Raw genomic sequence first — 20,160 nt, forward strand, 5'->3', positions numbered from 1 at the left:
TGGGGTGTATAATGATAATTTGATTATAAAAATTATTTAATTCAAATCAAGTCGTTAATAAGTCAATTGAAAATAATATAATTATTTATTTATTTATTTTATTAATATCAATTAATTTGATAAATTTAAATTAATTAAAATATTTATTTATTAAATAAAAACAAATATGATGAATATTAAATTTAAGTTTTAAAACTACATAAAATTGACGTGTAATTATAATATGTGTTTAAATTTTAAATGCACAGCATGGAATGTGACCAGTTTGGTAGCAATGTATAAAGAAATGTTTCAAGGGTAAAATGGGAAAATGAATTTGTTAATAAGAAAGACATGGCTCCTCCCAGAGTGCGACTTCCAATGCAATATATATGGACTGCCAGTCCCATAACTGAATCGAATCACTGCTTTATTCCTTTTCCCATACTCTGATGATCTGATCCTGTAATTTACCAAAAATATTAAATAAAAGTAATAATCTGATCGTCATTTACACCAAATGGCAGCTTCCATACGCCTACGCCGGCTCGGCGCAGTCGCCGCCGTCGCCGGAGGTGCGTGCTTCACCGTCCTCGGCGATCCTCCTATGGCCTCCAGTGACCGGGGCGCCCCGGGTCCGACCATGACCGCTTTAAAGCAGAAAATTTCGGACCCTTTGAGCGCTGTGCCTTCTCGTGAAGTCCAGGAGTCGGCTTTGATCGGGTCCAGCCCGGCTAACCCCCTGGACGTCCTCGTCGTTGGCGGCGGAGCCACCGGCTGCGGTGTCGCGCTGGATGCCGCCACACGCGGACTTCGTGTCGGGCTTGTTGAGCGAGAGGATTTCTCCTCTGGGACTTCGTCGAGGTCTACTAAACTCATCCATGGAGGTTTGCATTTTTATTCTGCGTAAACTATTTCTGTGCATTGAGTTGTACTACAAGTATTGAGACTTGTACCGTGTTATGCCTGGTTTAGGTGAGGCGAGCCGTCATTAATACATTATCTTTTACTGTCATGTAGCATCCGTGACTGTGTATAAAGTAAAAAAATTACTCTGTTTTCACGTGAGCGAATCCGAAATTTTTGGCCTACAATCTAAGAAAATGTGATTCTGAAAGCATTATTTGTAGAATATGATTTAGTGCCATTTTGCTATACATAATGGTGAGAAAACAGCGAAGGTGGAAGTGATATTTGCTTACTAAGGGGCATAACATATCATATTCGATTAGTTTATATGTTGGTTAAATGAATTCTTTCTTGTTTCTTTCACTTCTTTTCATATGACAATGTGTCAAATTCTTCTAGAAAATTGTTTGAGTGGTATCTGCACTTAGCGCATCTGTTTGATTGTGAAGGCATATGTTCTTTTAACTTCAGTTAGATGGCTGAGCTGTTTTTGTGAGATAACCCAATTAGATGGACTTTTCATGAAATGTAATTCTAGAATACTTTGTAGTTTGTATCATGTTTTAGCCAATAGAATGAAATTAACTATCCCAGAATAAGCAAAGTATTGTCTTGAAGAAGGTTTTGTCGAGTTACACATTGCCCATCATGTTCGTTTTGCTACTTCCCTATTTGTCTGCCTGCTCCATTTGGTTTGAGGTCATAAAATGGTCTGAGGACCAATAGCCCCAATGATTAGAGTTTTCAGGGACTTGCCCTCATTCATTTCTGTGGGTTTACGTTAGTTAAGCTTGATATGCTACTTATTCTGTTCTTGACTGCAGCTGCAACGAGTTAGAAGTTATGCTCTCATCTTGTGTTTCGTGGCTTTTCCTTTACATCTCTCTTTGAGTTCAGCAGATCTTGGGGACAAACTTTAAGATTTCCATGGATGAGATCATAACGTTTTAAGGATATTCATTTCAGGAGTTCGCTATTTAGAGAAAGCTGTTTTTAACTTAGATTACGGGCAGTTAAAGCTGGTTTTCCATGCCCTTGAGGAGCGTAAACAAGTTATTGACAATGCTCCCCATCTCTGCAATGCTCTGCCATGTATGACACCATGTTTTAGCTGGTTCGAGGTGATTTACTACTGGATGGGTTTGAAAATGTATGATCTGGTGGCTGGCAAACGCTTGCTCCACTTGTCTAGATATTATTCAGCGCAGGAGTCAGTTGGTCTCTTTCCCACTTTAACAAGAAAGGGAAAAGATCAGAGCTTGAAAGGAACAGTGGTCTATTATGACGGACAAATGAATGATTCACGTCTGAATGTTGCATTGGCATGTACTGCTGCGCTAGCAGGGGCTACTGTACTTAACCATGCTGAAGTGATATCCTTTCTTAGGGATGAGGGTGGTGGGCGGATAATAGGTGCTAGGATAAGAAATAATCTATCAGGTAAAAACATCACTTCTTTTCCTCTAATAGGGCTTTCTTTAGGATATTTTGTTCTAGCATTGTCTTGATTTTCTTTCTTTTTGCAATATGCTGCTGAAATGTAATCCTGAGTACTCTTTTTTCATGTGGCATCTGCTGCTCTCCCTTGTTGAGCTTCACATGCTAAATACTTAACACGATAATTTTAGTTATGACACTGACTTGATCTTCTATACTACACATTGCTTCTGTTAGACATTGCAGAATATAGTAGCAACGTTTAACCTACTTATACGTTTTGTTCTACACTTGGTTCATGGCAGTATGAACTATGCATTCACAGACGGAGACTTTAATGTCGTTTCTACATCTGATGTTTTACCATAACTTGAATTGCTTGTCTTACGAGCTACTTAGTGCAAACTATTTTTTCCAATCTTACTTTGTTGACCTGTGTAGGCAAGGAGTTTGATACATATGCAAAAGTTGTGGTAAATGCGGCTGGTCCGTTCTGTGATTCCCTGAGGAAGATGGCAGACAAAGAAGCGAAACCAATGATCTGTCCCAGCAGCGGTGTCCATGTTGTGCTTCCTGATTACTATTCTCCGGAAGGGATGGGCTTGATTGTTCCCAAAACTAAGGATGGTCGAGTCGTTTTCATGCTTCCCTGGTTAGGGAGAACAGTTGCTGGTACCACCGACTCAAACACCACTATTACAATGCTACCAGAACCTCATGAGGATGAGATCGAATTCATATTAGATGCCATCTCTGATTATCTTAATATTAAGGTTTGTGAACTGTCATAATCTTGAATTTTATACTTCTAACTACAGATAGTTTCATTTCTTTGCCTTTCTTGTTTCCTTTAGCTTATTTTGTTTTGGCTTTTCTGATTTCACATTTCAGTCATTCCTCAGGTAGCTAAGAAATTCCGGCCATTTCCATTATCTTTTTCCTTTTTCTTGGTGGCAAATAATGTGTAAGAATGATTATTTAGGTACGCCGAGTAGATGTTTTGTCAGCTTGGAGCGGCATTCGACCATTGGCGATGGATCCTAAAGCTAAAAACACAGAGAGCATCTCCAGAGATCATGTTGTGTATGAAGACTTTCCTGGTTTAGTTACAATCACTGGTGGAAAGTGGACTACATATAGAAGGTAATTTAATTTGGCAGTACAAAAGACTGTGGTTGAATATTTTTACAGTTCTGCCTCATCGGCAATGATGGCAAGTAGCTCAAGTCATTGTCATCTTTACTCATTCACCTATGCTTGAAGTCTGGAACCTTACTGTTAGATTGTCCCGGTCAGCCGTTTTTGCTTACTCAAACTACTTCCAGTATGGCAGAGGATGCAGTTGATGCAGCTATAAAGTCAGGAAAGTTGAGCCCAGCAAACAAATGCCTGACATATGAACTACAGCTCGTAGGTGCTGATGGATGGGATCCAGCATCTTTCACTGTATTAGCTCAGCAATACGTGCGCATGAAGAGATCGCACGGTGGGAAGGTCGTTCCAGGCGTAATGGACACTGCTGTAGCAAAGCATTTATCTCATGCTTATGGTACTTTCGCCGAACGTGTAGCTGCCATTGCCCAGGTTTAATCTTGCGCCATGATTTAGAGGGTGTTTGGCTAAGCTTCTTCAAAAGATTTTATCAGCTCATACATTTTTTCAAAAGTTTTTAAAGCTTATAAGATGGTAAGTGTTATTTTAATGTGAGCTTGATTAAAATTGAAAGAGTTTATTAATATTTTAAAATTAAAAATAAGTTAGGAAGACGTTAGTTTTGAATTTTATATCCCCGTTCACTAGCCGCAATAACTCCTTTCTCCTGCACTTCAGAATGAAAATCTGGGGAAAAGGCTAGCCCACGGATACCCAATCCTGGAAGCGGAAGTTGCATACTGTGCTCGGCATGAGTACTGCGAATCAGTGGTGGACTTCATAGCCAGAAGGTCTCGCCTTGCATTTCTCGACACTGACGCTGCTATGAGGGCAGTGCCTCGTGTCATCGAGATATTGGCTTGTGAACACAAATGGGATAGATCGAGGCAAAAGCAGGAAATGCAAAAAGCTCAAGAATTTCTGGAGACCTTCAAGTCATCGAGAAATGCTCAATTCCATGATGGCAAACACAACTAATGTGTAAGCTTGATACTTAGGGAGTGTGTGATTGCTTTGGAAAAACTTTCAAAAAGGCACTTTTCAAATTTTGATTTCAGAAAAGTTGTTTTTGAGCGTTTGGAAAATTGTTTTCCAGTTTTCAAAACTTTGAAAAATGATTTAGATCAAAAACTAAAAGCACCTAAATGGGAGTTTTAGGTGTTTCTACATGTTTTGAGTTTTTGTGAAAAAAAAAAATAAAAAATACGATATTTAACTATTTTGCCTTAACATATGGAGTTAAAATAATCTTTTTCAAATTAAATCTTTCCAAAAGTTATTTTTTCCCAACACTCTCAATTTAGATCTTTCTTCTACTTCATCACTATTTTTTGCAAACTCTTAACTTTTAATTCTGCTGATTACTTCTTTAAAAGCAAAAGCTCTTGCACTCTATAAGTTCACTTCCTTAAACATAGAAGCTCTTGCACTCTATAAGTTATCACTTTACTAAAAGCAGAAGCTCTTGCAATGGCTCCTCAATCTTTTTGATTGATGTAAGTTAAACTAGATATCCGTATTCTTGCTCACTTATGTACTCTTTCCCACTGCAGGTTTGCCAACTTTGTGTTACAGTTTTTATTTTGGCCCAACATTTTCAATGGGCAACTTCATTTTCCCCATTTTTTGCTCGAAAAGGTTTACAGTTTCCTCCCTTTCTCAAAGGGTGTCTGAATACTTTATCTGGTATACTATCGGAGCTCCAGCCGTAGTAGCTCCATGTCAGGAACCCATCTCAACTTCTCAAGAATCTAAACCTATGCAGAAATTTGCATTTTCAAACACAGAAGGTGCGTACCGATGATTATCATTTGCAATATGCAATTTAGGATTCTCCTTTCAACCTTTGCATAGTGGTAAAAGGATGTAATAAAAGATACACATTCATTTGCCAAGAAGATTCTTCATGAGAATAATTATACAGAGTTTGGTCGAAATAAAGCATTGAGGGGTTGATGTTGTCTTCTGATATGTCCCTCTTTCTTCTTATCTTTCAGTTACTCTAAATCATGCACCTGAGATATGCTGTGAAGTTCGAATTACTCATGATGATATGTTAAAGTTGAGGTCTTAGAATCTTTTTTGTTTTTCCTCCCCTAATCAATAAGGGGAGCTAGAGACTCTACGTTTACCTGGACCAGAATCGGTACAAGTGAAGGATTTTCTTTTATACTTTTTAGTAATATATTGATGATGTGTACAATATAGGATTTTTTTATTTTTAAATTATAATTTTTGATATAAAAAAGAACAAACAGCGACCACGCATTCTTGTGAGACCATTTTGTTAGCACATTGATCTAAACTTGTCCATTAGAAAATAATATATGTATACATATATATTAAAGTGATATACATAAAAGAAGTACATATTTTGTACATTACATAGGTGCACACACACAGTACGTGACTTAATAAATTATTAATTATTTTCAATATTATAAAAAAAAATGCATCAATTACATATTAGTGTTACATGAATGTATAATACCAAATGTGATAGAAGATTCACACTGATTTATACAAGTATATTGATCTAAGTTTGTCCGATGTTAAATAATATATGTGCTTATGTTATTACTAATAACTATAAATGTTCATCGATTGTTGTAGTGTCAATTTTGGTCTAAAGCAATTTTCTTTTTCTTTTTTCTCTTTAATTGTGTCATGATGAAACGATGTCGTTTCCACGCACGTTGGTATGATACATAGTCGTTCTGGTATATATTATATCTAAGAATACACAACACATATATATTTTATATGTGTTCATGTGATATACATTACAAAAAAGTATATAGTTTGTACATTACATATATCCTCACAAAATGATTACAAATGAATAAATTATTAATATAATAATATTTCCAATATTTGTAAAAGCAAAATAAAAATCACATGTTACTTGGTTTTTAAAGATTGAAACATGCCAGGCACATTAGCAAATATCAATTGGTTTTGTTATCAACTTCTTAAAAAATAAATTTTGTTCGATATTTGTGAAATTAAAAAATGAGTCTAACTTATCAAGTATTAAGGTCGGGACGAAATTGAGTTTTATATCCAACGAAAATATTGTAGGTCATGGATCAAACTTTGGTAAATCCATATGGAATCCAACTTATTGGAGTCTCTATACCTAAATGATTATTATTTTTTTTTGCAGCGGCTTGCGATTCTATTGATATCCTATTTAATGAGGTGTTGACCTTCTAATATTGTATGGGTCTCACAGTTTTGTCTTAGAAAGAGCCTCATAAAAAAGAAAAGGCTTTTGGGGCGTATAAGCCACTTATGCTTTTTGTTTGCGACTGTGAGACGCTTACCCACATCATCAATCCCAGACCAAACGCTTGAAAAGGCTAAATGGCCTCGTCCCAACAGACAACGCCAAATAATGCGGCTTTCAACTCGATCGGAGTCTCATTGCTCTAGTATTGTCCGCTTTAGCTTGCTTTGAATCTAACAATTTTGTCCTAAAAATGCGCCTTGCTCAACAAAGGAGGTTTGGAACTTATAAGCTACTCATGCTCTTTGTCTAGATCCAATGTGGGGCGTTTGCCGGATCAACATTACACATTTTGGAATTAATTTATAATTATTAGATTAGCCTAGTTAGAAAATTATGTCTACAAGTAGATGGTTGGTGGAGGGGTAAAAATAATTTTACAGCTCTCACATTAATTGAGTGTAAAAGGGGACAAAGACAACTAATGTATTCTCATATAGCATAGCACATAGTTTCCATCCCTACCTACCAAACTATTTAAATGCTGCGGAAGTAATGAAATCTGTCCACGGGCACCAAAAGCTGATGAAGATCACAAACTTAACAAGATAGGACTACTTGCCTTTCTATTGAGTCTGCAACATATTCAAGGAAGCCAATAAAATAAATAAGGTTTTCCCGCAGAAAATTAAGCCAAAGGAGAAATAAGACATAACTAATACATACCAATGCATAGAAAAGATTACCTGTGAATGAACGTTTCATTATGCATTTAGATATAGTGATAATACCCGATAAGGGCATGTTTACCGGTCTGATAGGCCTCAAATCCAGTAGTATCTTACTTAATTCCATTTCTACTCCAGAGGACTCAGAATCAGAACCAATGTCTTCTCTGATTCTTTGATCTAGTGCATTCGGTAAACATTCACTGGCTAGATCAAGTCGCAACAGATTATCAATATCATGTCTCCCAATGAGCATATGGCTTTGCTTCTCGAGAATTGCCTGATATTTCAACCAAAAACAAGTCAGTGGATTAAAATAAAAACAAAATAATAAATGCTTTAAGAAGATCACATTTGAATCTTCATGATAGAGAGAGGCTATAGTTAACCTTCTGCAACAATCTTTTTTATCACACCTTCACTATTTCCTTTCATTTCCAAGTCCAACTGCTCCTCCTCACGTTCGCGGCCATCCTGCAGGTGCTCTACCGTCTCTCCTTCATCGAGGCTACAAGAACCCTTCAGATTGATCCCCTTCTCCTTCACTCCCTCTTCGCAGATCTGGCGATGTTTTGAGAGTTTCTTCTGTAATTTTTGGGCGTGAAGAGAAGCGAAATGAAGGTGAGAGGAAGAGGAAGAAGAAGAGAGGTGATTTCGAGGGTTTTCACCCGTGGGGAGGACATCTGTATTTCTAGTCTTTACCGTTGGAGTGGGAGATTGGGGTTTTTACCGGTTGAGAAGGGGGTTCTACCTGTAAAATTATTTTTCTATTTTCTTTAATTTTTTTTTCTATAACATTTTTAAGTTTATGTTTATATGTAGAGAAATATTGTAATTTTAATTATAAATTCATTGAAAATTTCTATTTTAAGTGCTCATTTGGTTTGATTTGGTATTGGTTATGTGATTAAATAAATCAGATCTCACTTCTGGTGAAAATGTGATTTTATTTATAACTATTACTTATTTTTTAAAATTAAATTCTAATGACGACCCACGTAAAATTTAGTTATCAATTTTTATTTTGTAGTTCATTAAATTCAATTTTAAGTATAAACTAGTTATTAGTCCGTAGAGACGTATATTTATGTTTTAAAGTTATTTGATATTTAATATTGTTTATCTAAATTTATTTGAATTAATTAATATTAATAAATTGAGATATTAATTGTATTATATATTATTGACAATTAAAATTGTAAATAAAATATTTTTTGTGTTACCTGTTATATATGAGTATCATAATTATAAATATAACTTATGTTTAATTCATATCAATTGTAACATAATTTTTTTAGTTGTAATTTATTAATAAAATTAAGTATGTGAAGACTAAAACTTATTTATTTGTTGAGGCACATGTGTTAAGGTAAATAAAATCAGCTCAAGAATAGTATTTTTTACTATAATTTTAATATCTATTTAGTAATTAATTGAAATTATAATATTTTGTAGTAGTTATACGATAATCGAACATAATAATAAAATTAAATTTGTGAAAATTAATTACAAATTTTTATGATTATTTACGTTGTATATTAATAATATATTGAAATGACATGAGAAAGCACTTTCAACATATTGAAATAATATTTTGTAAATAAATAATCTTACATCTCGTTCCATGTGTGGAGTTATAAATAAATTGTAGTTGAAATTTTGTGGAATAATAGTTCAGCAAGATGCAATAATATTTCTAATAGTTTCCGACGACTAGTTACCAATTTTCTTATCAATTTGCTTGTGCTCTTAGGAGCAGCTATTCACTCTTCTTGGCGTGAGCATCCTAAAAAGTGGCAGTTTTGCAGGTTGAATATACGTCATCATCCTATGTATAGTATTATAAATTTGCTTTTCTGTAAATCCATCAATGCTCCATTCATAAATTTGTTTGTCATTATAACTATTTTGGTCAATTATCTCTTGTTCTTCATAAGGAACATCTTGGGGTGTTGGTCTAGGATAATAAAATTTTGTTTGCATTGGCTTCCTAACAAACTTTTCTAATTTGTTAATTTTCTCTGTGAGTTCTCTTCTGTAACCTGAGAATTTACATCATTATTTAAAGTATTTAATTTTAGAGTTTTAATTTTTTGGTCCAATAATTTTTCTAGTTCTTCTGTAGGTTTTAAATTAAAACCTATAATATCTGGAGGTGGTTGAATTGAGGGTCTGGCAATAATTTTTCCTTTTGCTTCTTCAACCAATGTCTTACTTGAGTTTATTTTTCTTTGCCAATCCATAATCTTATCCGTCTTATTATTTAATTCCATAATTTGTTTTTCCTATAACATTTAAGTATAAATTAGCATAATTTTATTTTTTCAATAATTCATTTATTTGTATCATTGGAATTATTAGAGTGTCATTTTCAATTAATTTAGAAAATACTTTAAAATTAATTTCTATTTCATTTGAATTCATTTTGAAAGATTGTTGAGGGGGGAAAACATTATTTAGGATTTTTTTCATTTTTTAGAAAATATTTTCTTTCTAATACATCTAAATATTGTTTTGAGTATTAATCCTTGAATTTCGCAAATTTATTTCAAAGAATACTGTTTGTTAAAGAGAATTATTATTTTATGTTCTACAATTAGAATTAAGTGTTTGAAAAAGTTTATATACTTAAATATTTTAATATTTTATTAAATATAATATAAATATAGTTACATACATATATGTATTTTAATCAATATTTACTATAAATATAAAATATTAATATTCAATTTATGTAATATTATTGATATTTGTTCTTTGTAATAAGTATGATATTTATTATTGATATTTGTTCTTTGTAATAAGTATGATATTTTTTTTGTTGAATAATAAGTATTTATTGGATATCTAATACATGAAAATATTTAAATATGTACATATAATAAATTTATATTTAATTTTATATTTTAAAATAATATTTTTTATGTAAAAACATTTGTGAGTGTAGTGTGTATTTTTTTCCCTTCAAATTTTATTATATCCACCAAACATATAAACAATTGATTTAAAAAAATATTTAATTTCTTTTTTTATTCCTTCATTATACCAAATATAGGAATGTATTAATAAAACTATTCCGCTCTTATCTTTATTCAATTCCTAAATTTATTTTATTCCCACTCAAGTTCATTTATGCGTACCAATCACGTCCTAAGCGTCATTAAAATAAGATAAAATATATAATAAATAATAGTATAATGGTCACTTTATAAAAAATGATTAACATGTTAGATATATTTAATGGAGAGGAATGATTGAGTTACAATTTAAAAAACAGATAGAGGTAGTTTGTCTATTTTAAAAAGGAGGGGTTATAGTGAATTTTTTAGAAGACAGGTGGTTTTTACGATAATGAAAGGATATTGGTAATTTTCCGAATCATGAGGGAGAATCTGTAATTACGACAAATTTAAAAAAAAAAAGGTATAATTTACCTTATAATACTTAACAATTATTTTTTTATTCAAGAAACGAGCCCTCAAAAACTACCACTAATAAATATTGATGATTATTGGAATTTATTTAACAAATTGTTCCTATCTTTTTGTATTTATATACTTTAAACATAATATGTAATAAATTGTAATAAAAAAGGAATTTTATGCAATAAATGTATATAACCATTTTTATTCAAATTGAATAAAAATAAATTCTTCCAACACAAAAAGCGTTTTTCTTTTAGTCAACGGATCCGCCTCATGCAACAAAGCCACCAGAAAATCCCAATTTCAGTACAGCACACCGGATACCGAAAACCAAACGCTGATCAGCGAATCAATGCCCCTTTGCCTTCTTCTCCCAAATTCAAGTAAAGATCATTCAGAAGTTTTGCCCACACAATCTGTGAATAATACCATCCTATGTGTTCTTACTGTTTACTTTTGTTTTTCTTTGTGACAACTGTTACAGATTTCACCATGGAACAATTTTCTTGAATTGTACTCCCCCAAAAAAAGAAGGAAAAAACAAGAATATCAGAAGAAATCATTGCCCATTTGGTGGGTTCTAGCCGCCTTTTTCATGTTCGATCAAAACGAGGTGAAAAGACCACGAAATAGTCAAATGGGTCGGAAGGGAAGTGAATTGGAGCCTACCAGGTGGGGTACTTTGATCCTCCTCTTGATGGGTTTGGTGTCTTTTTCTGTGGTGTACATTTTCATGTCATCTGTACTGAGCCCTTCATCATCATTATCAGCGAGTTCAAGAACTAGGTCTTTGAGGTATGTTGATGGGAGTTATGAAAATGATGGTAACAATTCGGAGTTTGAATTGAGTGGAGGTGGGGAGTGCTGTAGAGGGATTCAGGGTTTGGAGCTCTGGGGGGCTGCTGTGAAATGGGGCACAGAATTCAAGTTCAATTCCTCTGAACAATGTTGTAAGGCTTGCAAGAAGATGTGTACGGGGAAAGACGGGCCGTGTCTTTGTGATTCATGGGTTTTTTGTGGGAATAAGGAAGCTTGTGGGGAGAAACTTGGTGAGGTCAGTTGTTCTGGATTGTTTTCAGCTCTGATTCATGTTGATAGAATATTGGAACTTGTCCTGTTTCTTGTTTATGTTCCTGCTTTCGTTCATTCAATTTACTGCTTTGTTTGGTATAACTTATGTTTGAAGTGTAGATCGTGCAATTCTTGCATTCTTGTCCTACAAGTATGATCTGTGTAGCTCGTACATGCTTTCTGTAAGTTGCAATGATTTAAGAAAGCTAAGTGCCTTGTAGTAGAGCTTATATGTCTAACTTATTAGACTTATACCGCAAAGCAACATATAACTTGTGAAAGTACTGATGAAAAGAGTTGATTACTAGAGTTGCTGGTATGCTGGAGTTCCGTCTTTCTCTTTGAGCTCATTTGATGTTGCCTGGTTTTAGTTCGCCAACTGAGCTATTGAGTTACGGGATTGACACGGTCTTTTCTTGTTGTTTTATTGTTTTAGTGTTGGTTGAAGAAACAGAAGGACGTCCTGGCTCCTGATAAGCAGGAAACAGGAAATAAAAATATGTGGACATCAGGGCTCGTTTTTGGAGGAGGAGAGGTACCTATCATCATGAAATTTTCATCAACTAGTTTGATTCCCGTTTCCTATTACTCAAATGAGCAATGATGTGATGTAGATTATGTTGTATCTGTCCCCTGTTGATAAAGGCCATATGCTTATCATTGCTACTATAATTCATCCCTTGTTTCATGTGTATCTTTGTGGAGTCAGTGTTCACTGGAGCTTTTGATTTTTTTGGACTTGGATTTTTTTAACAATTCAATCATTTTTCTCCTTGAAGGGCATTGTTGGGTTGGAGACAGAGTATGGAACTCTGCACATAAAGGTATTCGTTTTCTTTGTTTACAGTATGTGGTGGAACCTAGACTTCTCTGAAACCAGTGCCATGTCCTTTTGGATTCATTTTTATGCTTTTCATCTAGAATTTATAAGCAGAAATGGACAAAAATATTTAAAAACTTTTGAGGCTTTATTATTCAAAGACAATTTAGTTTTACACTACATGCATGGCCTTTTTCTGTTTCTACTGAATTGTTCAATGCGTTTCAAGATTTTGTTTCAAAAATTTCAACCACATGGTTTAAAGCCTTCAACCCAAAACCAAGCAAATAGCAACCTCACACCTTACATAACTGGTTTTCCAGAATTTCCCAAATGCTACAGAGAAAGGAGTTAGAAATGTAGCGGCAAAAATTAGACGAATTTCATGAAAAAGGAACTAAGAGATTCTTGGATGTCATTTAAAAATTTGGCATAGTATTAACTTTACCCTTCATTTTTCTATTGATAATTTTTGGAATCTTTTTACAGCTTTTGCCTGATTGTTCGCCACATTCAGTTGCATACATCCTGGAGTTGTTGGCACTACGCCATTGTGCAGGATGCCATTTCTATCGGGCTGAAAGTCGTGGTCGATCTTGGGATGCGAAAGGAAACCACATAAAAGATGTAAGACAAGAATTTTTATCAGTTATCTGCTTTCTGAATGCAATTCCTTTTTAATGTTTAAAAGGAATATATGTGATAGTTTACTCAAAAATTTAGAGCCAAGTTTGATCCATAACTTTTTACTTGTTTGCTATCTTAAATATGTCGGCATCATTTTGGCTCCTTGTGGTTGCACGCACATCAAGTTGCAGCCTAATATCCTGTTCTTGCAGATTCCATTTCTTTATTTTTCACTTTTTTAAGTTAACATTAGATGCCTGATTCGTTGCTGTTTATAAACATTTCAGTCCTCGTTTGGCCCTCCATTTGCTCTTATCCAAGGAACTCTAGACGCCCAAGGGCTGCCGTTCAACAAGATTCAAACCGAGCACTGCCCAACCATAAGAAGAGGGTCGGTTGCATGGGTTGGCTCCGGCCCGGAATTCTTCATAAGCCTGGCAAATCACGAAGAGTGGAAGAAGTCGTACACCGTTTTTGGTTCAGTACTTCCAGAAGATATGGTGATCGCCGAGAAAATAGCTCAGCTCCCCACAAAACCAGATGCTTGGAATAACATTAACGTCTCGGTTTTAGAACAGACTGTACCATTGAAGATTCAAAGAGTAAAGATCAGTAGCAGTGACATGAATCTCAATGCTGATTAGAAGGTACCTCAATTGCGTCTCTGTAACTTTTTCTTATATAAGACACAGTGGGACTACTATTTCACGCACCCGATGTTTGAAACTCTTACAATTTATTTCATGACACAACAGCGCCAATGAAGATTATGGAAACACAAGTGAAGTGTGAAACATGTATATGGAGGTGCAGCAGACAGTGTAACTAAAGCTCCAACTTGCACATATTGTGGTACATTGTCGGAAACTAGGCTTGGTGTTTGATGTCTCTGATGTTTTCAGAACAAAATGGAAAGGAAAAAATTATATAATGGTCTAATTACTTAAATTTGTTTGTGTCTTGAATGATATTACATCTCGAGTATTTGACTTTATTCTCAATACATAGAAAATATGCCCCCTACTATGATGAACTAGAACGTTAGCAGAAAAAGTATGATGTCGAACTAATTAAGATTGTTTGACGGGTAAAGTGTTTCTCTCTTACGAACTAACACACAGTGATCTAAGATTTTCGAGCATTCTTGCATTGTATGTCGTAACGATCATAACAATTTTCTTACTGTAGCTTGTGCCTAGGTTAGCATTACTAACATTGGGTCGAGTGCTCTCTTTGATGTTGTAAATTTTACTACTTACACTTTGTAGGAACTTATTTCACCCCTATTCATATGTGCTAGTCTTTGATTAAGATTGATGTTCTACCGACAAGTTTGACATCATGGGTTCGAGTCCCACTGGATATTCTCATTTTATATCGTGTTTTTGTAATTCGTCCCAATCTTCATTGTTATATTGATATATTAATTGATCTGATACATGATTTAGTTTATTGAGATATTAATGTAATTATATAATGAAATTATAAATCCTTAAAGTTGATGAAAAGTAGCAAAATTCAAGCAAAGAATCTTTAGAATTGTGTGAGAAGTGTTGTTTGCATTGGTGTGGAGTGGAGTTTCTTGCAAATAGCAAACGGAAGATTACGGGTGAAGGGAGAGAAGGGGACAGAAGTTTTGAAGAAAGAAAAGCTTTTGGGAAGTGTGGTGAGAATGTCTCTTTTCACCAAAAACTAGAAGTTCTCTTGAAATAAACTCACATGCCCCTTGAACCTAACCCTTCTTTCTTGCTCTGGTTTTACTGTCTTGGATTTGTGGATGCATTGGGGTTCAATTCTTGCAACAAATGGTTCATATATATATATATATAGGGAGAATAGCAATTTATTTCGTGTGATATTGAAAATGAGCACATTACCCCCCTATGAAAAAACCATAGCAATTTACCCCCCTATACTTTTTAAAATGAAGCAATTTACCTCCTTATATAGGGAGGTAAATTGCTTTATTTTAAAAATCATAAGGGGATAATTGTTGTATTTAAAAAATATAGGGAGGTAAATCACTATGTATTTCTCTATAAGGGGGTAATTTGCTCATTTATAATATCACAAGGGGTTGCTTGCATTTTTCTTTATATATATATTGATAACCTAAATATTACCAATAAATGGCACATATTTCCTTCTCAAAAAAAATAAAAATGGCACACATATCGAGACAAAAAAGAAAACATTTGAAATCAAAAGTTATTTATTTGTTAGCTAGCAAAATTTTAAAACGATAATAGTTTTTCTTTTTCTTTTTCTTTTAATTCAAAATATATTACGGGACGATTTATATATACTATTGTTAAATACATTTTGTATCCCTAAACTATTATCAATATAGCTAACATACAAGTCCCTGAATATCAAACCTTAAAGAATTGGATGACATCCATGCTTGTCTGAATTTGAGAATATCCGTCTAGCATTAAATATAAGGGTGTATTACATTTTGTTATTCGAATTATACTCGTTTTTATATTTTACCATTTAAATATTTTTCTTTGTCAATTTATGACACCAACTTCTCAAATTTGAGTATTTATTTCTTGGAGGATTTTCAAAATTTAGTGTTCGAATATGCACAATTGATGCTCATGGATTAATATTTTGGCTTCCAAACTTGGGATTTTCATCACCATCTCATTGCTTTCTGTTGTCAAAATTATAGCAACTTGACGTAACTTCTCATTGTTCACATTTAAGGTTTCATCTTTCCTTTGAAAACTTGGGCTAATTTTCTATCCTTTTCCATAAATTTTAGGTTCATATATGTATTATTGCATTTGGAGGTATTTTGGTCCAAAATATTGTTGCGACTCGATAGTCGTCCACCTTAGAGACCTTTTTAGTACGTTTTGTAATTGAAGGGTCTGTACACGACTTCGGCAATAGTTCAAGTTTGTTAATATTCCATAATTGCCCTTTGAGATGTTTTCGCAGCTTTCGTCATGTGATAAGGTATTCTTCAATAGAATTTTATAATTTTTTGACACGGTTCGAAAAACATGTTTGATTAAAAATGACAAATCGAACGAATCAAATTATCTGGTTCAGATTTGGGATGGACATTTTATTTTATAGATCTGACCAATTTGGGGCGAGCTCCTAATCTTGTCAAGAACCATCCCGAATCCATCTTGAAAATGACTTATTAAGTATTTATAAATAATAATTGTATTCTTTAAGAATAGGATAAATTAAGACAATCTCTCTTGAGATTCGCACAATTACGAAGATCCTATTTTTATTTAAAAAATTATAAATACCTCTTGATTTTAATGGTCGTCTAATAATTAGTCCATTGCGTTAGTCTTTTTTAGGTTTACATTAATTTTTATGGTGAATTGGTCAAAATGCTCTTATTGACTAAGAATTATAATTTTTTTTATTTTTTAAAATTTTCTGCTTCTTTTTATGGACTAAGTGGATAATTTTTCGAATTTTTTCAACCATCCCATCCGATTTTTTATAAAATTTTATTTTTATTTTAAAAATATACAACAGGAGTAAAGTTGGCAATTTCATACCTTTATTCAAGGATTGCACAATTTCATCAAATATCATGGACTATTTATAAATTTTTAAATAATAAAAAAAATATCCGTAATTATGTCAAATCTTATAGAAAATTGTTGGAATTTATCTATTAAAAAATAAATATATATACATACTAATATAAAAAAAGAAAGGGGCTCCATACTCGCAAATGGAGGTTGATGACACGGCCGTACTAATTTTTTGTAAAGTCAAAAATACCCTTCAACTAATAAGATAACTAATTTATTCAACTTTTCAAATCATACATTTACTAAGTTAGTTTTTTTTCTTTTTTTTTAATATAAAGTATTAATTTGTATATTTTACTCTTATTTAATATATATTTTAAAATATAATTATTATATATTTGAATCTATGTGGAATGTAAGCAGAGGGTTAGTTCTAGTACAATTAAACTTGGTGGGTTTCAGGACACATTTGACTTGTACATAATTGTCTCATTTAAATGCAGATTAATGATTATTTATTATGGTTCGAACCCCACCGACTTATCAGATATTATTCTATTTTAATAATTTGTGACGTTCTACTTCAAGAACAATCGCCGATTAGATATACTTATCTGATATTGATGATTAATATGATTATTACAGTTGCTGGAAGTTGCTAGATATTAATAATTAGGAAAAATCATATTTTTTCCATTCGAATTATGCCCATTTTCTGCACTTTTCCACCGAGACCATTTTTTTGTGTCAACTTACCACTCAACTTTGCGAAATCATATGATTTTTCCTGCTAAAAAAACATCACATAATGTACATATGTAAAAAATATCAAATCAAGTAATTCTTAAATATCACATATGCATTACATATAATATTTTTTCGACAAAATACTTGATTAAAAAATAATTACAAATGACAAAATACAAAAAATCGTAAAATTGACATAAAAAAATTTAAATACCAAAATATAAATTCAAAAAATAAAATATAATTATAATTAATTTACTTAAAAAATAATAATGAGTTATTTGAGAAATAGAGCATTGAAAGAGCAATAATAGATGTGTATCTAAAACAGGAATAGAAGTGGTGGTAGGACATGTTTACAGGCTGTCAAGGCATCTTCATTCCCACATGTCTTCCACCTACACATCACATAGCATAGGTGTTGTCCTATAACAAGACAAACACAAACCCCACTCCCTCTTTATCATCCATTATTAGGATATCATTAGTTTTTTTCGGATGAATTATATAATTATATCAATATTTTAATAAATTACGTAATTAAAAAATATATCAGTTCAATCAATACATTGATAGAATCGAGAATTATGAAGTATTAAATTTATGATAAATTCATGTAAAAGTGAAATAAATATTCATACATCCGATGAAACTCGAACTCATAACCTTAAACTAAGCTATGGAACCTCAGCATTATTAGGACATTATTAGTTTCCAACCAGTCAAGTCTCGACTGCATCGCACTCTCGCACAAGTTTCATTTACTATGTCTTAATAAAACACTTGTTTTCTTGTTTTTTTTACAGTAAACTTCTGTAGTAAAAATTTCTCGGTTAAGTGGTGTGTGCAACGGCTTCTACTTTTAAAACGAAAGTGAAATTTTGAAGAAAGTTGTAAGTCGAGCAATAGGTAGGATGGATTAAAAGTTACAGGTGAAAAAATAGGACAGAAGTTTTATTTGTTGGAGAAACAACTTAAATATTTATAATTTTATCAATAAATTGCAGAAATCAATAGGGATCTGCTCATAACTTTTGGTTTAAATAAACTTAATTCGGGCAATCAAAAGCGGAAGTTGTAAAATAATATCAGTATTTTCAACTTATTCTCAACAATAAACTGATCAAAAGAAGTTATTTTAAATCCCTGAAAATACTCTTTAAATATATTATATGTAACTGATATTTGCATCAAAATCAAATAGTGAAATCTTCGATATTTTTTTAATAGGATGCAGATTTTATATCATTAAATACATTCAAATTCTATGATTGATCCAATACATAGATAATTTTCAGATCGAATTCTCGAATTCAAATCAACAAACATTCAAACGGAGAAAAAATCATAAACTATTATAAAATAAACGGGTTACAATGACCTTTTCCGATATTTGACATAATTACTAATACTCCCTCATTATTTGAAAAATTATAATTACTCTCCTAATATTTGACGAAGATTATGTAATCCTTAGATGAAGGTAATAAATTATCAACTTTGCTCTTACTGTGTTTTTTCTTTTTGAAAAAATTATAAAAAAAATCAGATGGGATGAATTGAAAAAAATTAAAAAATTATACAAGAAAAAGTATGCACTTAGTCTATAGAAAAAATTAATTTTTTTTTAAAAAAAAGAAAAAAATTAGAGTTCTTAGTCACAGTGATATTTTAATCAGTTAATCACAAACAAATAGATGAAAACCTAACAGAGAGTAACGAATTGAGCTAAAATTAGATGTCCGAGTATTAATAATTTTTTTGAATAATAATAAAATATTTATAGTTATACTTAATTATAAAAAAAGGCATTGTAATTTTAATTTATTCTAAAATAAATATATGTTTACATTTATAAAATTTAAACCCACAACTCTTTGATGGTTGTTTCTTTATTTTCACCTTTCGTTGTCAATGCAGAGTTGTCGCAGTTTGTTTTATTCGAGGACGGACGGCTGCCAAGTTTTTAAGAATTAGTCAACTTTTGACTGATAATTAAGGTTTCATGTCTCAAAATCACCCTAACTAACTCTAATCAACAACCAAATCTTCAACTTGCTTCCTCCAATTTCAATTATTATCTCAGGATTTTTAATTTTAATTTTAATTTTAATTTCAATTTCGATTGTATCTTCTAAATTATTATTATATATACGTTACGTGTATAATTTTTTATTTTATTTTTAATAAAATAAAGAACGCATTTTCATACACATGATTAAGGATGACAAAGTTACTTCTCTCCCACAATCAATTTGATGTTTTGGTCGGTAAGTGTACAATTATTCACTTGAATATTGTGAATTTGAACCCTTCACTGAACACGTGAGAGACGGTGACCTTAACTTTCTAATATGTTAGTGAAATAATGGGGTTATAATGATCGAATTGAATAATATCTTAACCAAAAAAATTTACAAAGTAGTGAAGATTCCTCTTTTTTACCCCTCCAATTTGCACAATTCTTATATGCACTAGTGAGATTTTAAGATCTACATTTCAATTGATTTATAGATTTATT

The 20,160-nt window shown here is 32.4% G+C and overlaps 2 protein-coding genes and 1 long non-coding RNA gene across 7 annotated transcripts; 2 read left to right on the forward strand and 1 right to left on the reverse strand.

The window, feature by feature from the left end:
* Positions 1 to 379: 379 nt before the first annotated feature.
* Positions 380 to 5,754, forward strand: LOC105174195 (glycerol-3-phosphate dehydrogenase SDP6, mitochondrial). Of its 4 annotated transcripts, XR_016065049.1 has the most exons (8): positions 382 to 866; positions 1,855 to 2,328; positions 2,767 to 3,098; positions 3,308 to 3,468; positions 3,651 to 3,909; positions 4,156 to 4,458; positions 5,031 to 5,267; positions 5,475 to 5,754. XR_016065049.1 is itself a non-coding variant. In XM_088879301.1 (7 exons), exons 1-6 carry the CDS (start codon positions 500 to 502, stop codon positions 4,453 to 4,455), a joined length of 1,893 nt encoding a protein of 630 aa, XP_088735427.1. In that variant the 5' UTR covers positions 382 to 499; the 3' UTR covers positions 4,456 to 4,458; positions 5,031 to 5,466. The 4 variants fall into 4 exon arrangements, 2 of the variants coding, with proteins under 2 accessions (XP_088735428.1, XP_088735427.1); XM_088879301.1 differs by lacking the exon at positions 5,475 to 5,754 and having other exon boundaries at positions 5,031 to 5,466; XR_016065050.1 differs by lacking the exons at positions 5,031 to 5,267; positions 5,475 to 5,754 and having other exon boundaries at positions 380 to 866; positions 3,651 to 4,011; positions 4,156 to 4,287.
* A 1,370-nt stretch (positions 5,755 to 7,124) lies between these two features.
* Positions 7,125 to 8,145, reverse strand: LOC105174194 (uncharacterized). The gene is made up of 3 exons (XR_848815.3): positions 7,824 to 8,145; positions 7,453 to 7,714; positions 7,125 to 7,341 (listed from the first exon to the last, which is right to left on the reverse strand). It is a non-coding gene; the product is annotated as an uncharacterized LOC105174194 (long non-coding RNA).
* Positions 8,146 to 11,086: 2,941 nt separating this feature from the next.
* LOC105174192 (peptidyl-prolyl cis-trans isomerase) lies at positions 11,087 to 14,325 on the forward strand. 2 transcript variants are annotated; one of them, XM_020698035.2, is made up of 7 exons: positions 11,087 to 11,242; positions 11,344 to 11,913; positions 12,367 to 12,465; positions 12,710 to 12,754; positions 13,240 to 13,377; positions 13,665 to 14,024; positions 14,133 to 14,325. In XM_020698035.2, the coding sequence occupies exons 2-6, from the start codon at positions 11,455 to 11,457 to the stop codon at positions 14,019 to 14,021; spliced, it is 1,098 nt and encodes a 365-aa protein (XP_020553694.1). In that variant the 5' UTR covers positions 11,087 to 11,242; positions 11,344 to 11,454; the 3' UTR covers positions 14,022 to 14,024; positions 14,133 to 14,325. The 2 variants fall into 2 exon arrangements, with proteins under 2 accessions (XP_020553694.1, XP_011094522.2); XM_011096220.3 differs by having other exon boundaries at positions 11,127 to 11,913.
* Positions 14,326 to 20,160: the final 5,835 nt, after the last annotated feature.

The sequence above is a fragment of the Sesamum indicum genome, linkage group LG4 (assembly GCF_026168435.1).
Source record: "Sesamum indicum cultivar Baizhima isolate 11 linkage group LG4, ASM2616843v1, whole genome shotgun sequence".
NCBI classification, from domain to species: domain Eukaryota; kingdom Viridiplantae; phylum Streptophyta; class Magnoliopsida; order Lamiales; family Pedaliaceae; genus Sesamum; species Sesamum indicum.

Bases quoted from the DNA above. Each gene is read 5' to 3' on its own strand.
- LOC105174195 (XM_088879301.1), top strand. From the start codon at position 500: ATGGCAGCTTCCATACGCCTACGCCGGCTCGGCGCAGTCGCCGCCGTC. The intron at 867-1,854 runs GTTTGCATTTTT...TATTCATTTCAG, and splicing joins TACTAAACTCATCCATGGAG to GAGTTCGCTATTTAGAGAAA. The intron at 2,329-2,766 runs GTAAAAACATCA...TGACCTGTGTAG, and splicing joins GATAAGAAATAATCTATCAG to GCAAGGAGTTTGATACATAT.
- LOC105174192 (XM_020698035.2), top strand. From the start codon at position 11,455: ATGTTCGATCAAAACGAGGTGAAAAGACCACGAAATAGTCAAATGGGT. The intron at 12,466-12,709 runs GTACCTATCATC...TTCTCCTTGAAG, and splicing joins TCGTTTTTGGAGGAGGAGAG to GGCATTGTTGGGTTGGAGAC. The intron at 12,755-13,239 runs GTATTCGTTTTC...ATCTTTTTACAG, and splicing joins ATGGAACTCTGCACATAAAG to CTTTTGCCTGATTGTTCGCC.